Source organism: Pocillopora verrucosa, chromosome 14 (genome assembly GCF_036669915.1).
Source record: "Pocillopora verrucosa isolate sample1 chromosome 14, ASM3666991v2, whole genome shotgun sequence".
Taxonomy (NCBI): Eukaryota; Metazoa; Cnidaria; class Anthozoa; order Scleractinia; family Pocilloporidae; genus Pocillopora; species Pocillopora verrucosa.
Window position 1 is genome coordinate 21,910,791 of NC_089325.1, and position 26,083 is coordinate 21,936,873.

Sequence of the window (26,083 nt, forward strand, 5' to 3'; positions counted from 1 at the left end):
GACGTAAACTCTACAAGGAGGTCAGTACACGCCAGTTACTTGCCAGTTAGAAGTAGCTTTTCCTACAAGCTACATCAAAGAGGTAATGTGCAACTGCTTCATTGGGTGATATACACACACGTTGTTTTTTTCTTTAGAGCTTGAATGCTTTCTTAGTGTTTCACTAGTCTATCGCCGTTGGAGCTATTGTAACAACGGTGACGATATTCTTTTACTGAAATACGAAAATTTACCCTCTAATGGTGGGTTTGGCAAAAATTTTATCTTAAAAACGATAAAAGCCTTTGAACTTGCTTCTCTCTTCAGTCCCCCTCATGATTCCATTTACCGTGCCAAAATACATAACAAGTTCTATTCACCACACTGACAACAGAGGATCACACAACAAGATTTCTACACAAAACGTAGTAAAACCAAACCAACACACAGACAGACAAACCCAAGTAACCAACTAAACAAAATAAGTCAAGGGAAACTTAAACAGGAACGTAATAGCCCCTCTTAGTACCAATCGGTACCCATGTAGGTAATGATGGGCCACAGTCCTCATTCATTGTCATGTGGAGGCGACTGAGGTGACTTCCAAGTCGCTGAAACTCACGTGACAAGTGCATGTTAGTGGAGTGCGTGACACATGACGGAAAGATTGATCAAAGGACGACCACGTGAAAGAGGTTTCCTAAAGTATGCCGGGAGTGTACAGTACTATGTTGGTGGATGATAAGGCAGATTGAAACTTAACATGAAGATTAATTAATCGGATTCCATTCTAAGACATTCCTTTCACGTCAAAATATAGCGGGGTTGGTAACTTCAAACACAAAATTTTCATTTCTTAACTTGACGTACCCCGGACTTTCTGGTGTTTCCCCCAACCAATGGCAAATTAAGCCTGGTTGTTCCAGTCATTTCCGCAGACATGCTTTTAGCTATACCTTTTTTTCCTTGCGATTACTTTTTCCGTTGTTTTTCTAATTTAAAGAAGAAAGTATAGGCCACTTTGCTCGTTCTAGAGCAAGAGACCATCGTAGCTGTTTACTTCGTACATTGTTATGAAAAAAAAAAACCAGACAAACAAGCTTGACAAAAAATTGGCCACGTTCTCAGAATTTGCGCTTGCTTATTCGCCTAAACGCACAATGTTATTTGCAGTGTAATACTATGGAGTCACTTTAAGTCGCAGGAATATTATCTGATAAACATATATGCACTCACGTAAGTTAAGTAAAATTTAACTCAACAGAAAAGTAAACGATAACACCGTGAACAAAGTCACAGACATTGCTGCATCGCTTACGCGTTTAAAGGGTTAGATTTATTGTAAAGTTACCCGACGTCTGAGTTGTATGCGTTCATAATTTAACATAAATGCGTTGCTCAAAGCCACGTACAAGACTAACAGCACAAAGAAGTTAATGTTTACACCAGAAGTAGACTAACAGATGTTGCTTCTAAAGGCTATCTACTTAAATAATCAGCTAGTTATATAAAAATTAGGTGACGCACGAAAAAATAGTGCGCAAAATATTTTGAACAATGGAAGGAGTATTTCTTCATAGGAAACAAATCTGACCAAGGCTAAGCATGAGAACATTAGAGGGCTTTTTGTTCGATTGTCATGAAAATAAACTCTATCGTAATTATTACGGCCAATCGAAAAAAAAAAAGAAAAATTTCCTGAGCCAAATTAACTCCGAGTGCCCACATTTTGCCGGCTCTGGCGCGGTATAACACGAGTTGACCAAAATACGACTGGTTTTGGATTGGCATCAGAGTGGTTGGTTGAGACGATAACTAAATCAATCACAGAGCTACGCGAAACGAATCTAGTGCAGTGCCAGATTACGTTCATCGCTCAATTGGGAATTTCTATAACTGCAGACGTTTCGTAAAGTCGTGAAATATAATACAAAACAATCATTAAGAGTAACTTACGAGATGTACCACCAGATGGCTCGTGGTACACTGAGATGCTTCTACTTCTTTTAACCAAACCCTTGTAACTCGACTTTCTTCTTACCGCACTATGACCAGCACTGCTATAAGCTCGATTCTGTAACAACAATAGCAAGACAAGGTTGATTAAAAATTCCATCTAAAAAAATTTCATTTTGGGGAGGAATGTGCAAATTTACCCCTTTTCTCTGCAAAAGGAAGGTTTTATTGCCTCCCCACCCCCTTGGACGGGATGCTTCCCGTTACCTTTTTAAGCTTCTCCAGCATTTCGTCGGGCTTCACTGATGGTTTGTTCTGGTTGGAGGTAGGCACTGTAAATTAAGCGTCTTGCCCAAGAACATAACAATGACCGAGTCAGAATTCAAACCCCGACCATTCGATCCGAGGCCTTCCGCGTGAATTGACACAGTTCTTAATCTTTTCTATCCTCCCCAATCATTGGGGCATATTTTTACCTACTAATTGTGTGTCTAACCCAAGAATATATGTCAGTGTTTCCCTGCATAAAAAAATTCCTACCTTGCAGAAAACAGTTCAATGTACCAAGCACTAAAACTTACTCTTCCCGATGTGATTGATTCAGAATCAGTTCGCAGCAGCAGGTCACTGGGTACCCGTAACCTTCTATGTCTCCTAAAAACTGCAGGAGCAAAGAATCCACTCGTTTAAACGACGGAACTATTATCACAGACACATAAATACTTCATATGAACCCCTCATACCCTAACACCAGTACGCAAATTCTCCATACTGTTGTCCGTTAAATTTCTTAAGGTGCTGACAAGGAGAATATGTTTAAAAATCAAGAACTACTTGGTAATCAGTTCCTTCATTCTGGTGACCTATATTTGTGATTTGGGGCTGATATCGTAAGAAAAAATTTAATGCTAGGTACAGGGGTCAAAGGATTTCAGAACAAAGTAAGTAATACTAAGGCAATAAAGAATGCTGTGTAGAGAGAGTATCCAAGCCTATGATCTATCTAATATTTTTGCCCTTGTACGATGGTCTAAACGTAGCACGTGACCGAATATCCGAATGTAAACTGGGTGATATCCGAGAGTATCACCTAATCGATATTTCCCAATTTTCAAACCTTTCGTCCACTATGATGAGTCTTCGTTTCAAATTTAATTCAAGATGAGAGAGGGTTTTGTGGTTGTTACAGAAGAAGGGAAATATTCTTTTTGTTGATTAAGTCGTACCAGAAAACAGCCAAGAGAAATCATTCCAAGCTGAACACAGTCCGCTGTTCGTAAACATTTTTTCCACGCGTATTGCAGAATATTTGACGCATAATAAAAAAACAACAGTCTCTATTTTACGAAAAATATCAGTTCCTCGAAGCCCACAGTTTTCTGAGAGCCAAGCTCGAGAAAAACTGTGAGCGTCTTGAAGCAGCAGCTTGAAGAGCATCTTGAAACATACAACCATGTTTACTCGTTCGCATCTTGGAACAGATGTTTTCCACGGATAAATATCCGTACATATTTTCGCGCAAAATAGAGGCTATTGTGTTTATTATGCTTTAATTATTTCGCAATGCGCGAGAAAAAATGTCGACGAACAGTTGACTGTATGCAGCGTGTGATGTTTTCATTTGAGTGTTTTCTGGTACGACTTAAAAAATTCCTTGTATGAAAAGTAGAACTTGAAATACAAAGTATAAATAAAACCCACTTCAACCCACTCACCCTCTTCAGTGTCCTCAATAAAATGCAGACCTGTAATACAGGACGTGCTCAAAAATTCTGACAGATACCCAAGACGAACCCTGTCCAAAACATAAATTATATGAGAGTAATTTTCGACTAAGAGTTGAAAGTACTACAGGATTGCATTAGTTTTGGGTTACAGTTCACCAGACTGTAAGATTGACCGCGCTCCGATCTCTCAACCAATTAACAAAGAGATTCCAAGTTGCCGTGCGTCTGTTCAGTAATAGATCACAGATGACGTCAAAATGTGGTAAGAACAAAAAAGAGGCACACGAGGCGCAGCCGAGTGTGTCACTGATGTTCTCACCACATTTTGACGTCCTCTGTGATCTATTACTAAACAGACGCACGGCAACTTGGGATCTATTTGTTTTATATAATAGGGGATTAAAAAAAGTTTTAATGATGACGTCATCTATACGTCTGTCCTCCGATAGATCATAAGTGGGAACCAATCAGAATGCGTGCATAACTGAGCTTATTATATAATCAGTTGTAGATGATACTGTTTGTCACTCCCCTTCCCGCATTTACGGTTTGTTTACGCCTACCAACTTTGAATTCCTGGTATGAGCTTAAACCCCTATTCCGACTGGCCTTACATGAACTTCGTAATGGGCTTTGCTCACCATGGAGTCTCTGTGGCTCAGTGGTAGAGCATCTGAGCGCGGAACCAGAAAGTCTGTGGTTCGATTCCTCTTGGAAACTCAACATTTTCTTTGTCCCACGCTCGTGACAAGACGAAAAAACATCTTTGACTAATTTCTTTACCGAGCTCAAAACTTAGCATCTTTCTCAACTTAGCATCTTTCTCATTCAATAGAAATAATAATAATAATAATAATAATAATAATAATAATAAAAACAACAACAACAACAACAATAAAACATTCTGTGATCCTACCTGACTCCAGATATATAGCCACTCCTCAGCATCATAATCATCTTGGAAATGGATGAATTTAGGGAGTCCTCTGAAAATCAAAACATAATTACATTTAAGAACTTGTTGGACGAAGAAAATGAATTTGAAAATTCTTTTGGAATACCTACACACGCGTTTTGAATTACCCTTGTATATGTGATGATATTTACTGTTATCTCAAAAGCGTTCGGAGAAAAAAAAAACGAAAATGCTTGGTAAAAACGAAGTTCGTTATTTATGTGCAAATGTACCTTGTAGGGAGACTGCGATTTACTGTGTTTAAGCGAGAGAATTTAGAGAGTCATTCTCACGCTATTTATAAAGGTTATCAAAATACGTTACTTGTTATAAGTGGACATCATGGTGATAAAGACATGACTAAAGGTTAAAGCTTTTCACTGCCAGAAATGACATACCACTATAGCAGTAGAATTGTCCGATCAAATAGATTGTTCAAAATTTGATGGGTCAATCATATTTCCGTTTGGCTTACGCTGGCACTATAGGTCAAATTGTCCAGAGAAGTTGCTATTTTGCCACTTTCTCGATAAAATTGTGGCTTCAAGATTTATGGTTGTCACCAACAAAGATACTGTTCTAGTTGAAGAGAACGAGACCAGAAAAAGAAATGAAACCGTCCCAAATTTTCCGTCATTCAAGACCTCCTCATGGTAAAGGAATTTGCTCTGAGTAAAAACGAATTTACGCGATAGCTATTTTGTACTAAGTGTGCTAGGAGTAGCCGTGTCGACATACCCAACATTGAGTGAGTGATGGTCATTGTGAGAATCGGTCTTCCAAGTCTTCTCCAATTAGCTCCGAGGAAACCCACAAGTGACTTGATCCGATCAGCAAGGAACTCATTATCAAGAGCTAAGTAAAACTGGTGATAGTCGAGTATCTAAAACAGCAACAAAAAAGAATGCTAAATATTAACGTCAGGTACGTTGCTTAATTAAAAGGTTTATGGAGGTTTAGCCCCATCGCAAGTTCGCCCCCAACAACCTTTGCGAGTTCGCTCCCTCAGGGAAGTAAAAAAAGTTCGCTCCCAGACGTTTCCCCTCCTTTCCCTTTGGAAAAGCATATTTCTTTTACTTCAAAATAATGATACATTTCAATCAACAAGAAACTTCAGCGAAACCATAACATAGTTCGATCAACATGCAAATTCTTAGGCCAATTAACCGACGCACGATTTCTGCACATGTGCTCAGATTGGTCAAAAACCTATCATACCATAGCAGAAGAAAAGTAAATTTGGCGACTCAATTTTTTTTATTTCTCCTGTTGGTCACACCGTTTGAGGTCTCCGATAGACACCAATAACGTGTGATTTAAATTGACGAAGTTTCTTAAACTCACTTGGGGTGTAAAAGCTAAAATGGAGTTTCCGACATTGTACAACATGCTAGTTCCTAAGACTCCGATGTTATAGTTTGGCCTGAAAGAAAGAAAATGGGCGAAAAAAAATGAAATCGATCGATGTGCAAAGCAAATGCAACAAATGTTGAAAAGTGAATAACCAAACAATAATAACCGGGACTTCTAAAGGGATAGAGAGAAGATAATGAACGAATCAACTTAGCTCCATCCTATCAAACAACGACAACATCATAACTACCAACAAAGGAAACAACGACGGGTGTTCTGTTATTGCGACTTACCTGCCTGTCAGATCTAACTTGAGATTTTTCCCTGCGAAAAGGAAGTCATAGTTAAAATTTAACGACACTTCACAGTTGGCAGAAAAACTCTCCAGTTAACATTTAAGGTAGTGACATAATTGAAGAACACCGAGTTAAAAGATAAAAGATACAACGGACACGAGAGCACCCCCTAACTTAAAAGCAGCATCCTTTCAACACTGTGCATTTGTTTGCAATGTGGTTGCTACACATCTGCAACACGCGCAAGATTCTAGTAGCCTCATGGTTAGTGTAAGAGAGACAGTACGCTTATGACTTAATGTTGGACTCTACATTGAAATTTCAGGTTTCAAGCCTCGGTCAAAGCCACTGTGTTGGTTTGTGAGACTAACTTTGCTACTGGTGACTCAGGAATATAGATAGATCAATCCGTACCATTAACTTACATGGAAACATAGATAGAAGGGAGCGGGGAGGGGGGTGGGGAATGGACTAGCGCTCCATTAAGGATGAATACATCAGCTACCACCGGTGGAAATTAGGTTTGGTATCCTCATGGGGGTACAGTGTCAGTACTTTACTTCTATGTTGGCACTGTACAACTATCAATTCTGCAATTGTTCCATTCCAATTTTGTTTCTTACCAAGCTGCTGGTACATGGAGCTGAGGGTGCGAGCTGGTAGGACCTGAATTGGGCCCACATTCTGTGTCACTTTAACAGGGACATCAAGTTTTCTCAAATGACTTCTTACCAACTCATCTTCAGCAAGCAGGGACACTGTCCATTTGAGAGAAAGGTAAATATGAAACGTTGCACAAAGTACAATTAAGACAGTGCAGAATGATTGGGTCACAATCATCTGTCTTCTTTTGAGAATTCCTCCAACTACTAAAACTCTACTTCTCAATACATGTTATGACAGGATGTATTCCATGAATGAATTTATGTCACTGCATCACTCTTATTTTTCTAAAACGCCTCATTAACCATGTAGGTTCCTGATTCAGTCCGATACTACTAAACAATGAAACAAAATTCTGTGTTTCGTGCAAACAACTAGTGGCTCCATACCAACGCAAACCATGCCTCTTGACCTTTTACATGGATGCAAAAACTCAGTATTCAATCATTACATATTACTATAAAACTATACTTATAGGCAAACAAAAACGGATCAAACAAACAAAAGACAGACCGAAAAAAAAGCAAAAAAAAAACAAGACTATAGTAACACAGATCCAATCTGTTTGTAAACTCTAAAATACATGAAGAGTTGGTGGGTATTGCATGTCAGATCATAGGCAGCAGAGGATTCGTATTCGACTTCATTTCCCAGCAAATTCACCTTACAATTGCAAAGCAACGCGATTTTATTTATTGTCCGTCAATACGTACGTTCGCTTCTGCATCTATTCAAATCCTATCTGCTGTAAATGCCGCTTTGAAGGTTGGCCAACAAAGAGGGCGAGGGAAAGACAATTTGGTTTTATCGACTGAGTTGACAACGTAAATTGGCCACCGTAAAGAGATTCTAGGTTGACGTTTCGGGGTTAGCCCTTTGTAAGAGCGAATGGTAGGAGAGCCGAGGGCAGATAGTACACTGACCTTGCACCACTACATCTGGTCTTTTGTCGGTCGAATGTCTACGATTAAGAGGGTCAATCTCCCCAACTGCGATAAAGTTCTGTTGGCAGAAACAATAAATCATATAAAATTAAGGAATCGATAAAACTATTACCAAAAGGCAACTTAATTATATGCAACTCAGCTATAATTTTTAAATAATAACTTTATTCAAGTGCCCATGAAAGCTAACAAAGGGACAGTGCCCACATGCATGCGCACTTCCTATGCATAGCCCTGGAAAATGAATTCAATAATAAATGATGTGCATGCTACAATGCACCAGTGTAATAGGTTCCCTCCACAAAATGAGGAACTGTAACAAAACTTAGTAATGCACTGGCATCAGGGTCACAGGTAGTTTCAATCTGCATTAAGGGATTTTGTCCTGCTCTTGCCAAACAGGCTAATTGAAAAAGATCTCTTGCTGTGTAATCATGCTCTTACTTTACTGTACATGTACCTCTTTTAGCAGACATGCCAGAACATAGAGCGAGTGAGACCACAAGTGCAACACATATTCCCCACAATTCCTTTCCACACTGTGCGGATTAGCTTTCTCAACATCAACCTTAAATGGTCACAACACGCATACACATTCAATTTCGTAAAGTTGACATGCTTTTAACAAGTTCCCAGTAGATCTATAACTTTTAACTAAAGATACATCTACAAAAGCAATAAAGAAAAACAATTGAAGGTCACAAATGCCATTCTGATTAAGATTGTCTTTTGAGCTCCAAGCAGTAACCGCTGTGCACTTAAAACATCAGACATGCTGAACTCTTTGCCCCCTAAGAGTGACTAGCATCTACATCTAATTTCTCCTTACAATACCACCCCTGAAGCAAACATTACGGTCATAAGAATAAACAAAATGATCACCACCCAAAGAAGTCCTTGATTGTTAAACAGATTCTTCTTGTTAGTACCACTGGGAATGTATAGAGAAAAGTAGGGAGAATTTGCTTATTGATGTTGGGGTGTAAAGGGTTAATCAAAACGACCAAGTGAACAGTATGCAGAAAACAATTTCAACTCACAATCAAGTTGGGATTCTAGGCAGTCAAAATTTTATTCTGTATACCATGCGATAAAACTGCACTTCAAAATTACAGTGTCTGTATAGTAGCAACAAGAACTTTAAGAAAAGTACTACATGAATTACAAGAGATACTTAAAAGACATTAGATATTTGATGGACATTTCATGCATGAATTGAGTTTCAAATAACTTAAGGTAAGTTATTGATTTCCTTCCAGCTTTCCATGCTTGAAAAAATATTGAATTTGGTTCCAAAAATTTTTAAAGCAAATAAAAGGAGGAAAATACTAAAATCAGTGTACATGTAACTTAAGATAAACTCTACTTTGTTTCACTAACCTTGTCCCTGGGTACATAAAAGAATTCTGGAACTAAAGGAAGACCACCTTCATCTCTCACAAGCAGAGGTTCCAGCAGCTTTGTATATGTTTTCACCTAAGATGCAGAAATACATGACTTAAATATATTTTTTTGACCACTAAATTACTTGCACCAGGTTCTCCAAGTTTTTCTTTTTTATTCAAACCTCTGTAATCATTAGTTTCTCTGACCTACAATTAAGAGAGCACAGGAACATAGTTATCATGAAGATTCTCCGGGTCAGCCAAAAATGACATTTAATTTTGCAGCACCTTCCATGTGCATTTAATTTATGCGCTTAAAAGACTTGACTCCAGACCAAAAATTCAGCTGAATATATTTAGATAAGAATTCCTCAAATGACAAAAAAAAAAAATTTAACAGAACAAAACAAAAAATGGAAGCCAGTGTTAGTTAAAGTACATTCACTTCAGAATTTCCTCTATACAGGTGTATCTTTGATAATTGTCATATTTTCAAAGCAACAAATTATCATTATGGCAAGAGATGTAAAATCCACATTGATGTTAAAATTGTTTATTTTGAAGTATTTCACGATTGTAAATGCATGGCTTGAATTGAATGTAGCTAAGAAAAAAAAATAATTGATGGACAAATTTATAGTATTTTATATTGTTTAATACCAATGGCAGGATGACACAAAAAAATCCATTCTTATTGCTTGATTCTTTATTCAATGACCTGTTTAACAACACATATTCTGTGTTTGAAAAAAAAAAATGTATCTTATCCAATGACCTGTTTAACAATACACATTCTGTGTTTGAAAAAAAAATTAATGTATCCTGTCAATTCTTTCAGCAGTTAAAATTTAATTTAACAGCATGTCATGGCTCCTTTATGATAATATTTCATAATTGAAAATTTTACAAAATATTAAACCATGGTATCCCTACATTTTTGTTCACATACTCTTCTGAGTAGAATTAAATTCATAAATTCAATATCACTGTGCTGCGTATTTCTAAATCAAATTCTTTCTTGATGTACTTTACAATTTAAAATTCTGACATATACTGTATGTACAACCTCTTTGACAAAAGGGTATTCAAGAAGATTACTGTTCCTCACCCTCTATTAAACACCCTTTTTGGTATACAAAGAAGAGATTGTTTGAGACAAAAGGCTACACAATTAGGTAGACCATAAGGATTAACAGAACCAGTGGTCAACCACAATAGCTAGAGACATAATTTGCATAAAAGACTTTAAATGATTTTAGATTAAAAACACAATGGTAAAAACATGTAGAGTAATTTCACGAGAACTGAAAAAAAAATTCAATGATTGCTACATTGTCATTAAAAGCTCCAGAATTTAAGCCTTTCTGAATAGGAATATTTCCTTTCGGGGGGCCAGATTGTTTACAGAGATAGCAAAATGTCAGTGCACTTGTATTTGTTCAACAGAAAAGCAATATCAACGTGGTTAACGCCACGCCAATTAAATAAATATTTAATTGGATGAAGATAAATGGAAGGCACAGAACAAAGGACTGACAGAACAATTCTTAAATTTTGATGTTTACTTAGAACAGAACCAACAAAACATCTGGCATTCATGGTAATCTCTTTACCCTGTAATATGTTGTACATGCCACAAACATTTCAAGATCTCTGGTTTGAATCCTTCTTGTAATATTCATGGATGATTTTGACTCTAAAAAAACACCAGACAACAACTGAATCTTGTGTGTATTCCACCCCAGAGCAAACATCACTACCACATAGCATTGCAGCTAAGGTACAGATATTTTGATTTGATCAATGAAACCATGCCATGAGAAAACAAGAGGACAAAATGGTTCAAGTCTCTCTTCCAGCAAACAACCATAGCAAAGTTCACACCTCTAGAACTATTCCTGTGAGTCCCACAGCACCGGAACACTTTTCCATTGAACAAATCAACAAACTAGAGAGCAAGTTTTTACATCAAAAGTGGCCGGATAAAACAAGAGTTGTTGTTATAGCAATGGAAAGCAACTTGCTAACTAGAGATGTGGAGGTAAAAACAATAATTTTGCCCTAGAATCAATGTTCACCCTCTATAAAATATCTTTTAACAGAGCATGTCTTGGTGTCTGCTCTCCTGAACATAATACTGTCATTCTGATAAACAAAATGTTACAAAAGTGACAGAATGTCAATGAGTTTCACAAAGGTCTACAATATAAGAAAACCCTACATGTAAATGTACATATGTATCAACAACAATATATTATAACTTTTTTTTTACCAATGAAAATTGAACACTTTTCTTTTGAGTACAAAAAAACCTGCTTTCAAGCTAGAAGAAAACCCAGTCAAATGAAAAAATCATGTTACAAGTGTTTAGAATTTTGTGGCTGTTTAGTGATGAAAAGGGTTTGACTCATACATGCAAATAAACATGTACTTTGAATCATATAATGTTATATACTATCACACCAAGAACCATTTTTTGGTCATGAGAATTCAGTCTTACAACTGTTTGGCCTCTTGTATACTGTGATAGCAACAGATACACTATAACACTGCCCATTGTCTAAACTGTCTTTCTGATACTCTAATGCAGAAAAATTGTGTTTCTTTTTTGTTTCAATCATCAGCTCTGGTTCCAAGCAAGAAGAGAAAAGTGGATGCAAGGAGTAATTGCTGCCATTGCTTTGGCTAAAGAGTCTTTATCAGAGCATCCATGACCATTTGGATAAAAAAAAATTAACTGAAACAATCTATGCACTTATTTCTGTGTAATAAAAGTTCAAGAAGACAAATTCAATGCTTGGACCAAATGACAAAGTGATCCTTGGAATACACAAAAAGAATACGAAAAGATGACATTCCAAATCAATGCATTTGGTGGTGAGACGGCACTTCCTTGAGAACAGCTCAGATACAATCAAAGGCTTTTTTTGCTGAGACATGTGGTAGCATGAAGATAGTTTTGATTGAGCAAGGGGAGAATATTCTCGATGCCTAGGCAAAAATAGCTTATGCCAGTTGGCTTTCACAGAAAAATTCTGAGTAGTAGCAAGAGTATACTCAAAACATCATCATGAACATCCTCCTGATTGCCCAGAGTAACTGATACATTGTATCAACAATTTACATGTATATTGTGTCTATAAGATGACTGCCTTTTTCCAGTCTGGCTTCCATTGATCAAGCTTTATGCCATGAAACATATAAATATTAAATATTTTTTTTATTATTTAAATCAATATTTCCATGCACATGACAAGTGAATGCATACTGAGCAGCAAGACATTAATCTCAATAATTAAACATTAATTTTGATCACGTAAAAAAAAATCTTATTATAGTGCTAAATTAATAAAACAATACATGTACAAAGCAGGACTGCACAGAGAGTTTTTCAACTGAATTGGAAGCAGATTACAGACTGAACAAAAAAGGATCAATGGTTTATTTGGGTTAATGCCTCAAATGTAGTTATGTTTAAAAAAAGAAAAGAAGAAGAACTAAAAACTCAAAGTGCTAACACATTTGTTGAGACTTACCTGCTCCTCATCATCATGAAACACACCATCAAGAAGGAGGTAACAGAAGAACAATGGCCATTCACATTCGATATTCTCAAAGATCTCCAGTTCAGCTGGTTCATAATGAAGTCTGAATGGGTCCTGAAGAAAAAAAATTACATTGTGTGCAAACACAGTGATTTGTAGTAATACTAATGGTATCAACCCTTCACACCCTAACATCAGTATGCCAACTATCTTCTCCCTACTTTTCTCTATACATTTCCCAAAGCGCTGACAAGGAGAATTTAAGGAGAGCTTCTTTAGCTGGTGATCATTTCCTTTTCTCGTGTGACCATTATGTGTAATTAATGGCTGATACTGTTAGGAGAAATTAGATTTTAGTCACTCCTAGGGATCAAAGGGTTTAAATCACAGTGTAAGAAGTAGGACCAAGGATGCAACTGTCATAAGTCAGTAACAATCTAGACCAATCTTGTAAGAGTACACACTAACCTCAAGTGGAGTTTTATAACCATCTCGGATGAAACGAGTAAGACCATATCGACCCTATCATCAAAGATCGGAAGAAAGATTTAACATGATAGCTACAGCACAAAGTTGAAGTAATAGAATATTCTGTAATTAGATCATACTTATCAAGGCTGAGATCAAATACTGTGATATCCTTCAAGTATAGATCAACTTGTACAAAATCCCAAGATAAGAAAACTATTTACAAGGATGAAAGACATGAGTATTGTTGATCAGCTATTTTTTTCCATTTAAATTGATTAGACCCAATTTTGATGACTTCACCATCACCATCAACTAAACCATGTCAAAATAAAAATATATTAAATCATGTACAAGATGTAATATTGAACAAAAAATACACATATCAACAGACCTGAAGTTTTGAAATTATTTTTTCCCTAGATTCTTTGACTAGATCTGCATCTTCAACGGCAAAAGCTGGGAAACTAATTACACTCAAAACAGAAGCAGCAACTTCCTGTTAAAAATAAGCATGTTTGAAATAATCACATTATACTGCTATCAAAGGTTTTAAAGGGAAAACTGAGTATGCTAAATGATTGTAAAGTGAAGTACACTGTACACTTAGCCCCAGAAAATCCAGTTAAAAGTGTTCTACAACTACATGTACATTTGTACACATGGTGTTAATTATTATTAATATTAATTATTTCACAAATCTTTTGAAAACTTTATCAAGTAACAAGAAGATTCAATATGTAAATGTGTGTGGCAAACACCTATTTTTTCATGTAACTTGCTATCTTGCTTCATCACTTGGCCAGTAAGATTAAACAGTTTATTTCATATCTACACTACTGTCAAGACCCACACTCTGTTAGAAAACTTCAACAATGTATAAGTAGCATGACAACCCTTTGACTCCCTGTTCAAATTTATTGTTCTCTTTACTTTCAACCATACAATTCCTGTAATGTTAGTTCAGAGAATTTAGTATTGGATCAACTTATTATCCCCAAATTGATATTTTTTATTCTCATCACTTATCTGGTTGATATTGTATTGATATTGTAAGGAGAAATTCTCTCTTGGTCACTCATGGGAGTTAGAGGGTTAATAGACTACAATACCCCAGTTCTAGCATGGACATGTACAGTAAAGGAACATCACAAATTATTACATTGTACATTTTGAACTACTATCACTATTATTGATCCAAAGTTCTCAAAGTCAAAGTTAATAACAGTCATACTATAGATGCAATCAATAACTACAGTATTAAATAAATACCTATGAGCAATCATACTGTGCTTTACCTTGGAATTGGATTCTCTTGGTACCATTGACTGTAAAATAGCCTAGTAAGAATATAACAGTATACACGTAAGAGAGAAAACGCTGTACAGCAGAGCACATTTTTTAAAAAACCCTCAATGATCTCAATATTTTATACTCCATTCATTGTCATAATGTGCAAGGTGCTGATTGAGTTAAATCTGGGGAAATTTACTGTAACTGCTTAAAAAAGTTGAATTCGTTTAAAAATACACAAATTACTGTTGTTTATTCAGTTGTTTGTCCAAATTGCCTCAAAAAATTTCCACATTTCAATATGAACCCAGTATGTTGTGAAAACAAGTTCCACTCTAACAAAGGAATTTGCCAAATGAAAAGTGATTAATATTAAATGCTTGGTCACTGTACTTACCTTACACTGCTGGATATCATCAGGAAGAATATGGATAACAGAGGCATGTCCTCCCTCTGGGCCAAATAAATCCAAACCATCCAATGCTTCCAGAGCAGCCTTTGGAAAGAAAAAAAGCAAACCCATTACACCATTCAAAAAGTTACACACATCTAAGCTCTCCCTTAAATGGAAGGGGTAAGTTTCTGAAGAAACTGTGGTGCTGTGATAGTGGGAGAGTATAACAGGGTAATTTGGTATTATCAACTGAGTTGATAACTTAAATTGGCCACCATAAACAGTTTAAAAGCTGATTTTTCGAGCTTTAGTCCTTGTACATGTAGTTATCTCTGAGGAGAGGCTAACACTCAAAACATCAGATTTTAGACTCATTACAACTCTCCTTTAAAAAACTTTTTGAGTGAATCAGGGATGGATCTAGAGAAATTAAAGAGGGTGAACCCAATCATTTCAGTAAGAAAACAACCTTTTCCTGTAGCAGCAATGGGTTCACAATGGGTTCACAGTACAATGAGATCATCCAAGTGAGGGTAGTCCTTGGAAGAAATTTTAACAGTGACTGACTGAAATTTTTCTGACCACTTGACTGACAGCCAAATGTCCTTCATGTTCATGTGTTCTTAGTCTTTATCATGACAACTGTTTGGTCAGTTTTTCCAAGATAACTGGCTGTAAGATGCAAGTGGTGCATACAGGTTATGATTGGTTAGTTTTGATCGCATGCTAAAGTTACAATAGGGTCATTCTGTTTAGTTTAATGGTTTTGAGTATGTTGTTAGTGCATCTGTTTAAAATTTGCTGAGGAGCCAAATATTCTTTACATGAATTTTTAAATGCTTTAAAATGCTCAATGAAACTCTGAAAACATTTCAAACACGCTTAAATGCTTAGTGTACCCTCAGAAAGACCCTGCCTTAATAATGAAAAGTGAGATTAAAAATAATGTAGATTACACAACCCAGTGTACATGACTTGGGTATATGTGTTAATTAGGCAGGTGTTATGTGTAGGTATTTATAAATGTCTTTTTGTCAAATCAAGTGCAAAATTAAGAAACCTTTGCCATTCCAATGGAACTTGTATTTAGCTCTGGCATGCCATGATTAAGTTTGTCCCCTCTTTCCCAAATACCATAGTCCTGAAAATATAGGAATGCACACATCATACAGATAACATTTAATACACTGTATATACATTGTAGCACAATGTTCAAAATTCAAAACTATGATAAGTATTAGTTACTTTTAATCATTAAAATAATGATAAAAAAAATAATAATACATCTAACAATAATAACTTTTTTTTCATGATCATTTAAGTTATGCACAATTTTTACATTTGTTTAATATTATAAAAATTGCTGATCTTTTTTTTATTCTATGGCTGCTAGGTATGAGTAAGTCTGAAAATAAACAAGACAAAAAATATCAAACAAACAAAAAACCAGAGAAACTTCTCTCAAATTTATTAACAATCATTTACTGTCCAATGGAAAGCAAATAATTGAAACATATGGCATTTTCACATGAACATGTGTATGATAATCAATAAAACTGCATAATACAAGTCACTTACTGGGATGCAAAATGCTTTTTCAATGTAGAACACCAGATTTTGAATAAAGGCAACTTCATCAAGAGTGAAAATAATTTGTATTCCTATACAAATAAAGAAAAAAATGAAATATATGTAACAAAGAAAGCAAATTATATGACAAAATAATCAGTGAGTAAAAATATTAAGGAAAACTGAATGTAGCTTTTTGTAATGATTTTGTTTCGTAATTATAAGGCAAAGGACACTTACAGTATCAAAGCTGTATCATTAAGTTGTAAAAGAAACAAACAGCTACAAACTTGTAACAAATTACACTTGACAAAGTAATGTATGTAAACTAGCTTTAAATGTACCTGAGGCAGTCATTTCAGCCAACATGAGGAGGTAGAGTGATGTGGCATCAATCTGAAGATGTCCCCAGGCATGGTCTCCAACACATGGACTACAAGTCTCTGCCACCATGATCAGATCACATTGCCATTAGCATTTAAACAAAGAATCTCACAAACAATTTCTACTTTGCCCAGGCTGTTATTACTCACTTAAATTGTATTTTGCATGTAAGGCATCCTCCTTTGCTTGAGATTTCTTAAATTTTTCAACCTTTTCAACCTGGAAATAAATCAAGAACACTAACTATTGAACATACATTGTGAAAGATCAACCCTGCTGTGATTCTGTTTCTTACATGTACACTGTAGGAAATAGGAGGTTTACATTTGAATAATAAACTTTCTATAAAAAAAATTGATGGTACGTGTACCTGTCTCATCATACAGAGCAGCAAACCTCTCATGCACTTTACCACAGCCTAAAACAAACAATGGAGAGAAATTAAAAGTATCAGAGGGAAAAAATAAGGGCAGGTGTACTAATAAGAGAGGAAGGGGCTCTCTAAATGAAAAATAAATATATGGTGGTAAGATATTTGCTGTTATTTCAGATTATAACATTTTTCAACATGACCACAAATGTGTTTACGATAAGATTACGCAAAAAATGTGTGAACTGTTAGATACAGGGAATTAGAGTTCACGTACTACACATGTTTATAGGTGTACATCTCTAGCTTCTCTATCAGCAACAATCTTGAACATGTTGAACAAAGAACTCCAATGGATACAAATGATCTACAGTTACAAAATATAAAATTTTCGCAACAAGCAGTTACTCTGACTAATGTTTCAATGAGACTTGCCTGTGTAAGTTCATGTGCCCTTGCTCTGTCCTCATCCATGTCAGCGTTCTTTCTGTAAGCAAGTGACAGACCCCACACAGCCAGGATACTGTAAACATTGTCCCGCACCCAAGCATCCTTACAGTCACAAGATCTTGATTTATAAGCATTCCAGTCGATTTTCGGTGGCAACAGACCAGTTACTGGATCCTGAGATCAAGAAAGAAGTAAAGTCACAACATCTGTTTAGCAGTCTTGTAGAATACACATAGAAATCTCTTTTCTTATCAATGAATTAGGCCTTACAAAAAAACTATATTAACAAAAACTAGCTGACAAACAACAGTAAGATTCATGCCCCAGAAACACTCGATTTACATCAACAGCCATAGCAATTTCGGATAAAGGCATACCTGAAAATCTAATATTGTCCGGTTTACGAGACGATGATACCAGTCCAGACGAACAATGGAGTTGCTTCTGGCCCTCATGACTTCTTAATCTAATGAATTGTCCATCTGCAAGGTCTTTTCTAAAAACAAAACAAACTCATCCATATTCCCATGTTTCCGCCATATTTGATTCGCTGACGTCAAATGTGACCGCAATTTGGAAAAAGCCCTGGGTCTGAATGGTGACGTCCCTGCCCGCGTAATTTGACGCAACCAATCGTAACGATGGAAACTTGCAGCAGCTTGTTCATAATTTGTGGCGCTTTGGTGAACGGGGATTTTCGGTAAAGTTTAAGAAAGTTTCATTTTTTCGGATTAACTGATACACAAACAATCTTTAATTTTAGCATAACCGAGATTTGCTGAAAGAAATTGAAGGGAATCTGAATAGATATTGTCACATGACAAGTCGATCGTATGATTTTGCGAATCCTAAGATGGCGGTATATTCAAATCAGCTGAATCAAACACAGGACCTCCTTAGTCAGGTAAGCTTTCCTCAAAACTTGGACGGCAAGATTTATTTCTCTTTTTCCCAAGTACAAGGAAAATTTTAATATCCTTTAGAACTGTTAATTTGATTGCACACTAAAGGAGAGAAACTTGCGTTTCATTATATTCGATCGGTAGGAATTGTCGAAACTGGAGAACTGTGGAGAATCGACAAGGCAGGTAAGACAATTCTGATTGCTGTGCTTGAGATCGATGACTTATCCTAAGCGAGTAATGACTGAACGCATTTACAAAGCAGCAACAAAGAACTGCAAAAATATTAAATGAAACACCGTTAGTTCTGATTTATTGAAAGTCACAGATGAAGGATAGGATTATTCTGATTTAACACTTTTAAACAGAATGAATTAAAGCTGGTGAACATAATTTTTTCAGCTCTTATATGACAAGTTTTTCTACGCTACAGGACCGCTACTCCCTACATAAAGTTTACTTTGAGAGTTTGATTGACCAGTACTCAACATACAGGGATCTGCTTTCCAGGATAAAGGTACAGGAAGTTATCAGCACAAATCATTGACATTAGATGAAACACCTCAGGTACAGATCTATTGAAAATAACAGAGTACGACGAGGGATTATGCCAATGTAATTCTTCCAGAATAATGAGTTTGTTGAATGACATTAGAACGACATGAAACAGCAGATTACGGCTGGACTGCAAACAAGGGGCGGTTATTGTGCCGAATGTACGGAGCCCAGTTAGCGTCATCTCGTATTTCTCATCAGTTCTTTTTTTTTTTTATCAACTTTTTATCAACGACTTAAACATTCCGGCACGGCTTAAACATTCTGGCGCGACTTTAACTTTCCGATATGACATAAACTTTCCGGCACGACTTTAACATTCCGGCACGACTTTAATTTTCCCGCACGACTTCAATTTTTCGGCACGACTTTTTCATGGTATGACCTTTAACTTTTTCAGCCGCAAGACTCAACACAACAATCAACGCGGCAGTGGCCTGTTGTCTAGGGCATAAATTATTAAGAGCAGCGAGGCATATTAGGTTTTCAAATTGTTTTTATAAGGCTTTTGGGATCATGGTTACTACCCCATTTCCAGAGTCCCTTCTGTCATAGTCTCCCTTTTTGCTTCAAGGTGGCATTGAGAGGAGAGACCCTGGAATTGTAAGGTAACCTACATGTAGCTGGATTCTTCTTTTCCAGATGTTATTTTTCACAGTAATATCATTTTGACAGTTAGAAATTATAAAAATTACCCAACGAAGATCTGAGTTATTAGTGCCAAAAGTAAAAATTATAGGATTACAAATAACAACAATTTCTAGAAGAAGACCAGGTTGCAAGATATGCTCTACCTCTTACATGACTTTCTAAGACTTCATGCCTTCATCTTTTAAGATTTTTTTATGAGATATTGTGTGGCCCCTCCCAAGTGATTGCACCTGTTGCTTGCTCCTCCATCAACAGCAATATACACAAAAAATTTATCTAAGAGAGGGAAAAAATTAGTTCATTCAAACTCCTGTTCAAAGTAACAATAAAGAGGTACTGTAGGTAATCAAATAGATTATCATAACATTTTTCATGGTAAAAGAGCCTCATTTCACAACTTGAATGAAATAAATATTATGGTGACCAGCTGATAATACTTGAGTGACCAAACGATCCTTGCCGTGAGCGGCAAATTAAGCAGTTGCAGATTGAAAAGAAAAAAAAAAAGAAGAGAAAAGATAAGTTAAAAACTGATCTTGATTTATTTTTTATGGGCACCTTTCTCTCAAATTGGAACTAACTTGAGAGTTTCTTATGTTAATAATTACAACTTCCTTTGTTACTGCAGTAACTCCAATTGATATCCTACTACTGGTTTATCAAATGGAGGTCAATGCACAGTTTAATTAATAAGTTCTTTTTTAACTTGTAGGCAGAGTATGAACATTGTATAGCTGCATTAGAGAGAGGTCAGAGAGAGGCAGTGTATCTGTCAGAAAAGTTAGCGGCAACTTTAATGGAACATCAAACATTTAGGTAACGGGAAACAACATCAGTTGACAAACTGAATGTCAAGAATAGTGAAAAAAAAGATCAATTTTTTGTAAATTTCTATTTAAAGAATGTTGAAAACAGTTGTGACATTTTTTCCCTTGACACCATCGGTAAGCCATCATAAACTTAAGTTGTGTCAGTTTAACTGAAGAGAATTATTTCTTTCCTCAGGAACATCAAGGCCCGTGCAGATGAGTTAGAATTGAAGGTTACATTGCTTAGAATGCATAATCAGAGGTTTGTGAAGCCGTGAATGTCTTATGAAACTACAGTATAAAGTGGTGAAGCGCCTAGCTAATTTGATAAGGAAGCCGGATGATACAAGCTGACGCTACAAATTGAAGCCCACAGAAGAAGTACGGACGAGGTCACTTTTTATTTCTGGCACTACCCTCGCGTTTACCTCCGCTCGACAGAGAAAAAAAAGAAAACAAGCCAAAACGAAAACGAAACAAAAATAAAACAGCCGTAAAAACGTGGTCTGTTCTGAAGTAATACAATTGCATTAAAATAATCTCCATTTTACAAAAAATATGGGGGGCTTACAGTGTCACCACGGCGACGCATGGGGAAACATTACCTTAAAAAACAAAACAAACTATCCTTTCTGCTAAGAATCTCGCCAATGTATTTATCGTTTCTAATGGGGTGACAACTTCTCTCTGGCTTCACATGATAATGTTGAGTTGAAGTAAAATCTTAAAAATTGCTGTCGAGGTTTTCATCATAAGAGTACACAAAAATTGAAAATTTCACGTTGCTGTTCTGCATTGGAAGGCTAATAAATGTACAAAGTATTAAAACGCATATGCTACGTTATTTTTTTCTCATTGGGTCTTTCGTTTCTCCACTTCTCGTTGCTGTTGCCGTCGCGCTTTTCTTTAAGATTCAGACGATGGAAGGTAGTCCTTCCCAGTTTTACCGGTTTTCATGTTTTATTCATTTATTAATCTATTTAATTTATTAGTTATTGTTATTATTCGTACTATTATTTCAAATACTGTTTGTATATGTTATTCACCATTGATAAAGGTGATTTAAAGGGCTTCGAAACAAACATTAAAACATTATTTTTATAAGTATCTGTCACAATTTGACACCTGTCAATTAGAGAGCGCGTAAGAAAAAAAAACGCATGTGCTCTTTTGAAAAAAAAAGTAACCAGTTTGGCAAGGACTGTCACGACAATTTCTCCTTCAAAACCAGTTAATGATCTTACGGAAAGTATTATTCACTCTCGTGATTAATTAAGATTAATTAATGTACGAAGATTTACCGCTGTTCAGTTAAGTAAATGGCAAGGAAAGTAATTGTAAATAAATTCAAATTTTACATTTTCATACTTATCTGTTTGCTGCAATGGCGTGTGTTAATTTGGTCTTTTCTCCACAAAAACTGAATTCGTATGAAACACTTCAACTAGACACAAGGGAATTTAATGCGGCTTTTTCTCATTGAATTCTTTCAGTTTCTGTTGTTCAATCTACCGTAGAAATGTTCATATTGAACGAACTTGGAAAGACTCACCAAAAGCGTATTTGTCGTAGAACTCAGTGAAAACTTCGCTCGCCCTTTCACTACGAACAAATTGTTTGAGAGAATTCAGAAATTACATGAATGAAAGTTCCATCGATGTATTGAATTATAACCAAATAACTCTCATTTTAACTTTCTAGGTACTTTTTGTGAAAGATTAAAATTTATTATATTTTAGGCCGCTTGTCAACCGATTTAAAGACCCTTTTGCCTATACATATTAATTTCGAAACCAATATTTTTCTGTCAACCAAAGTGATTTGTGAGAGAGAAAAGAGAGGATTAATAAGTTATTCATCGGCTTGAGGTAGTGACCGACGTCTTTGCTTAAAATAGTGCCCAGCAGGAAAAACGAGATAAATTTATGAAAAATGGAAGTGAAGGTAGGGATGTACTCAGCGTTTCCGTGAGTAGAGATAGGAAAATACGGACCGCGCTAAGAACCAATCAGATTGCAGGATTCATTGCCGGGTCCTCTGAGGAAAAAAAATATATTCTTTAGGTGGTTATTTTACAGTGTCTTGCTAAAATGTTTCATTTCTCTTAACTCGTCAGATTGTCATCCAGACAGATCAGATCATCCGACCACTGTCGTTATTCATCCAGAGAGAACAGATCATCCAACCAACGTTATTCATCCAGCCTTATCTCCCCAGGTAGGTCTCATGAAGCACGATTAAGAAAATACAGCGAGAAAGAATTTCAATTACAAAAAAAGGTGCAAGCAGTTAAATGGTCACAACACAACTTGACTACGTTGTTTTAAAAATGTTTTTTGGATATATTCAAACGTGCCCACGAGTCAAAGATACTGAAGCCTACCAGGAGATAATAAGAATGAACTGCGAAGCATTCTGCGAAATTTGAGGGCTAAATAACCATTAACGATTTTGGTTCGAGCCCGTTTTTTGGCAAAACTGCTCCCGTGGGTTAAGGACTGCCACACGGTTCCCAAATTATGATTAAGAGGACCACAAGTATTGAGGGCTTGTCTTATGCCGCTCATGCTCGCGTCCGCCGCTAGAAAACCGCACAAACATGACTACTCCTCTTCTGGAGGCGTTTGTTACTCCGGTATTGATTAATGCATCTACAAGAACCGAGCTTGTTAGCAGGGTCTTTCCCTTTAATGGCTGTTTTCAGGTTCTCTTTCAAGTTGGGACCGCTCGCGCACACCACGTTCGCGCTTTTTTCCAAGTCTGACAGTGGAAAAGTTGACGGATACAGCATTTCTGACCAAAAAGGTACATATTTTAGCTCGATTTGCTTGTACTCCCTTTTTGAATTTTGGAGGTTGTATTTAAAGCTGTTTTTATTGTTTTTTTTTTCTTCTTGCTTCGTTTTCGTGTTTTTGTTTTGTTTTTAGGGTTTTGAGTTATGTAGGTAGTATATACACGTTGTCGAACCGGCAAAGAGGTTACGGTTCTATTTGCTCAATATTTCTGATTATTATACGGCTAGCTCTGCGAGTGGGTCAGGTGAAGCGAACTTTGTGTGCTTATTGATTACTTAAGCGATAGAAGGAGCGTGGTTGATAATACACGTTTTTATGTACGTGATAGATCGGTTGTACTCGTTTTATTGGAAAAGAGGTAAGGGGGGCAAGTATTAACAAATATTTCAAGTAAGGCTGAATACAAGTGGAGCAATTTTCAGTTTAGGTTTGAAGGAATTTCAAAATTGGTTCGGTGTTCCTTTCCTTCTCATTAACTCCGTCGTTGGTCCAGAAAACTCGCTCCCTACAAGACTTAAGCTAATCACGTCATGGTTTCTCGTGTTTCCTCGCTGCTTGTGTTACCTATAAATTCTCATCGTTTGGTTGTGATGGTTTCCTTTGCTCTGAATGGCTGTTAAGATTATTTTGGTTTTGCTTTAAAACTTGCTTTTGCTTTTGTTTTTGTTTTAGTTGGCTGACTTGAAATCGCAAGTTGCGGTGGCGAAGCTCGAAAACGATACCAAGTATGTTGACTTAACTCTAAAGAAGGTTACGAAGTAGTTAATTGATTGGGAGTGCAAGAAACCATTAAAGGATGGCAAGGGGGAAGTGAAAAAGAAAAAAAAAAAAGAAACCAGCAGGGTCCATGAGCAAACCTGCATCTCAGAACGTGCAGCACGCTTAGTGTTACACGTTTGAGTTCAGACCACGTGATCGTTTTAAGCACAACACGTTACTATATGGCTTTGTGTTATTCTTATGAACCTCCCCCCCCTCCCCCCTCCCCTTATTGGCAGTTAATTTTCTATCGTCCCCCCTTTATACTCTGTTGGAGACTAATGATTTACGAAATCCTCCCCCCCCCCATTATACTCGAAGACCATGTGATCCCCCCCAAAAATACCCCCGACCTCAAGGAGAAAAAAGTAACGACTGGTTTCTTAAGCCCCGTTCAAACGGTCGTGATAGGTGATGATAGTTTCAACTATCACGCGCGTTTGAACACGAACTGTTATAGGCTATCAGCGACTATCACCAACCATCATGAATTTTGGACATGTTCAAATTCGATATGATAGTTTCTGATAGTTTTTCCGTTTGAACGATCGATGATGGTAAATGAGAGTTTTCCCGTGAGCAGTTTTGCCAAAAAACGGGCTCGAACCAAAATCGTTAATGGTAATTTAGCCCTCAAATTTCGCAGAATGCTTCGCAGTTCATTCTTATTATCTCCTGGTAGGCTTCATATTCTTTAACTCGTGACTGCTTGACTAAAATTTCAAATGTCACCAAAATCACTGACCTCAGCGCGCGCCATACTTGTTTACAATTACATGATCTCATTGTGTGATTTTGTCATCTATTATCAGCTTTCACGAGCCGTTTGAACGCAAAAATTATAGATAATAATAGTGAATGAAAGTTGAAACCAGCAACAACTATCATCAACTATCATGAACGTTTGAACGGGGCTTTAAGAAGGCGGCTGCTTCTAATTGTTTACACTCGTTTAGAAATAAGAACAACCTGAGTTTCCTTTTAATCAGCACAATGCAGGAAATGGTTTGAACTCGGGTGTCACATTTGATCATGTTGTCTGATCGTGCGAGTGAAGGGTAATCCTGAGAAGGGTTGGTAGTGGGGACGGACATTTCGACAGTATTCCTTCTTAGAACTATCCTCACGCGGACGATCAGACTTCATCATCTTCGGTCTGCACAAGTTTTCTTAGTTTCCAAGTCATTTTATGTACTTCCACGTACAATTCCTCCTTTCTTCCAGTTGAATATCGTTGATAAGCATATTTTAATTTCTCCTTTCAGATTTGTCCCCAAAGTGATGAAAGGTCAACTTTTCAATCGTCTTCGCGAAAAAGAGGTGATTTGACCTGCTATGTTTTTACATCTCATTTCCGTAAATCTTTAGGCGCGTCAATGCCCACAAATTCCTTTTTGGCGGTGGTTTTGGCTGTTTCTTCTAACCTCCAAAAGTATCTCCTTGTAACTTTCATTTATTTCATCGTGTACAGGGTTTCAGGTAATGATAATAAGACAGCTATCAATCTGGGTATATTACCCTGCATTTACCTATTATTCCTTGAGCACTTGTTGGATGTGAGATGGTAAATGACCAACGAGGTGCGTAGCGCTGAGTTCGCTAGAACCAATCTCGAATCTAACAAGCGCGAATGGAATAACTTTTTTCTATAAAATTTTATTCAATCCTGAACGCTTGAATATTTGGAGCTTTATTTTAGCTCCGCCACAGTTGGTGCAATGCATTTCCATGTAAGATGACTCGCAATAGAAGCTGATAACCGGAGTTAAGTGAACCAATCAGAACCTTAAAAACGCAATATTCGGAGTTGAAAATTTAGTAATACAGGATAACCGGCTTAGATTGCAAGCTGTATTGCCTTAATGATTAAAACTATGTTTT

The 26,083-nt window shown here is 36.6% G+C and overlaps 2 protein-coding genes across 2 annotated transcripts in view; one reads left to right on the forward strand and one right to left on the reverse strand.

Annotated features, from left to right (window-relative positions):
- LOC131781735 (phosphorylase b kinase regulatory subunit alpha, liver isoform) overlaps positions 1-18,278 on the reverse strand; it is a 29,763-nt gene extending 11,485 nt beyond the window's left edge. Inside the window, 25 exon segments of the mRNA XM_066160902.1 lie at positions 513-554; positions 556-596; positions 1,936-2,053; positions 2,517-2,596; positions 3,651-3,730; positions 4,579-4,648; positions 5,356-5,500; positions 5,962-6,040; positions 6,264-6,294; positions 6,890-7,024; positions 7,853-7,931; positions 8,334-8,441; positions 9,254-9,349; positions 12,795-12,917; positions 13,272-13,325; positions 13,666-13,770; positions 14,570-14,611; positions 14,962-15,060; positions 16,019-16,099; positions 16,537-16,619; positions 16,872-16,970; positions 17,061-17,130; positions 17,282-17,329; positions 17,717-17,905; positions 18,109-18,278. Of these exon segments, the coding sequence (XP_066016999.1) occupies positions 513-554; positions 556-596; positions 1,936-2,053; positions 2,517-2,596; positions 3,651-3,730; positions 4,579-4,648; positions 5,356-5,500; positions 5,962-6,040; positions 6,264-6,294; positions 6,890-7,024; positions 7,853-7,931; positions 8,334-8,441; positions 9,254-9,349; positions 12,795-12,917; positions 13,272-13,325; positions 13,666-13,770; positions 14,570-14,611; positions 14,962-15,060; positions 16,019-16,099; positions 16,537-16,619; positions 16,872-16,970; positions 17,061-17,130; positions 17,282-17,329; positions 17,717-17,905; positions 18,109-18,186 (2,175 nt within the window). The 5' untranslated portion in view covers positions 18,187-18,278.
- A 256-nt stretch (positions 18,279-18,534) lies between these two features.
- Positions 18,535-26,083, forward strand: part of LOC131781746 (clathrin heavy chain linker domain-containing protein 1) — a 38,931-nt gene continuing 31,382 nt past the window's right edge. Inside the window, exons 1-9 of the mRNA XM_059098455.2 lie at positions 18,535-18,635; positions 18,778-18,819; positions 19,067-19,150; positions 20,552-20,655; positions 20,845-20,910; positions 22,765-22,865; positions 23,353-23,453; positions 24,116-24,168; positions 25,468-25,522. Coding sequence (XP_058954438.2) covers positions 18,549-18,635; positions 18,778-18,819; positions 19,067-19,150; positions 20,552-20,655; positions 20,845-20,910; positions 22,765-22,865; positions 23,353-23,453; positions 24,116-24,168; positions 25,468-25,522 — 693 coding nt within the window. The 5' untranslated portion in view covers positions 18,535-18,548. The remainder of the gene's footprint in view (positions 18,636-18,777; positions 18,820-19,066; positions 19,151-20,551; positions 20,656-20,844; positions 20,911-22,764; positions 22,866-23,352; positions 23,454-24,115; positions 24,169-25,467; positions 25,523-26,083) is intronic.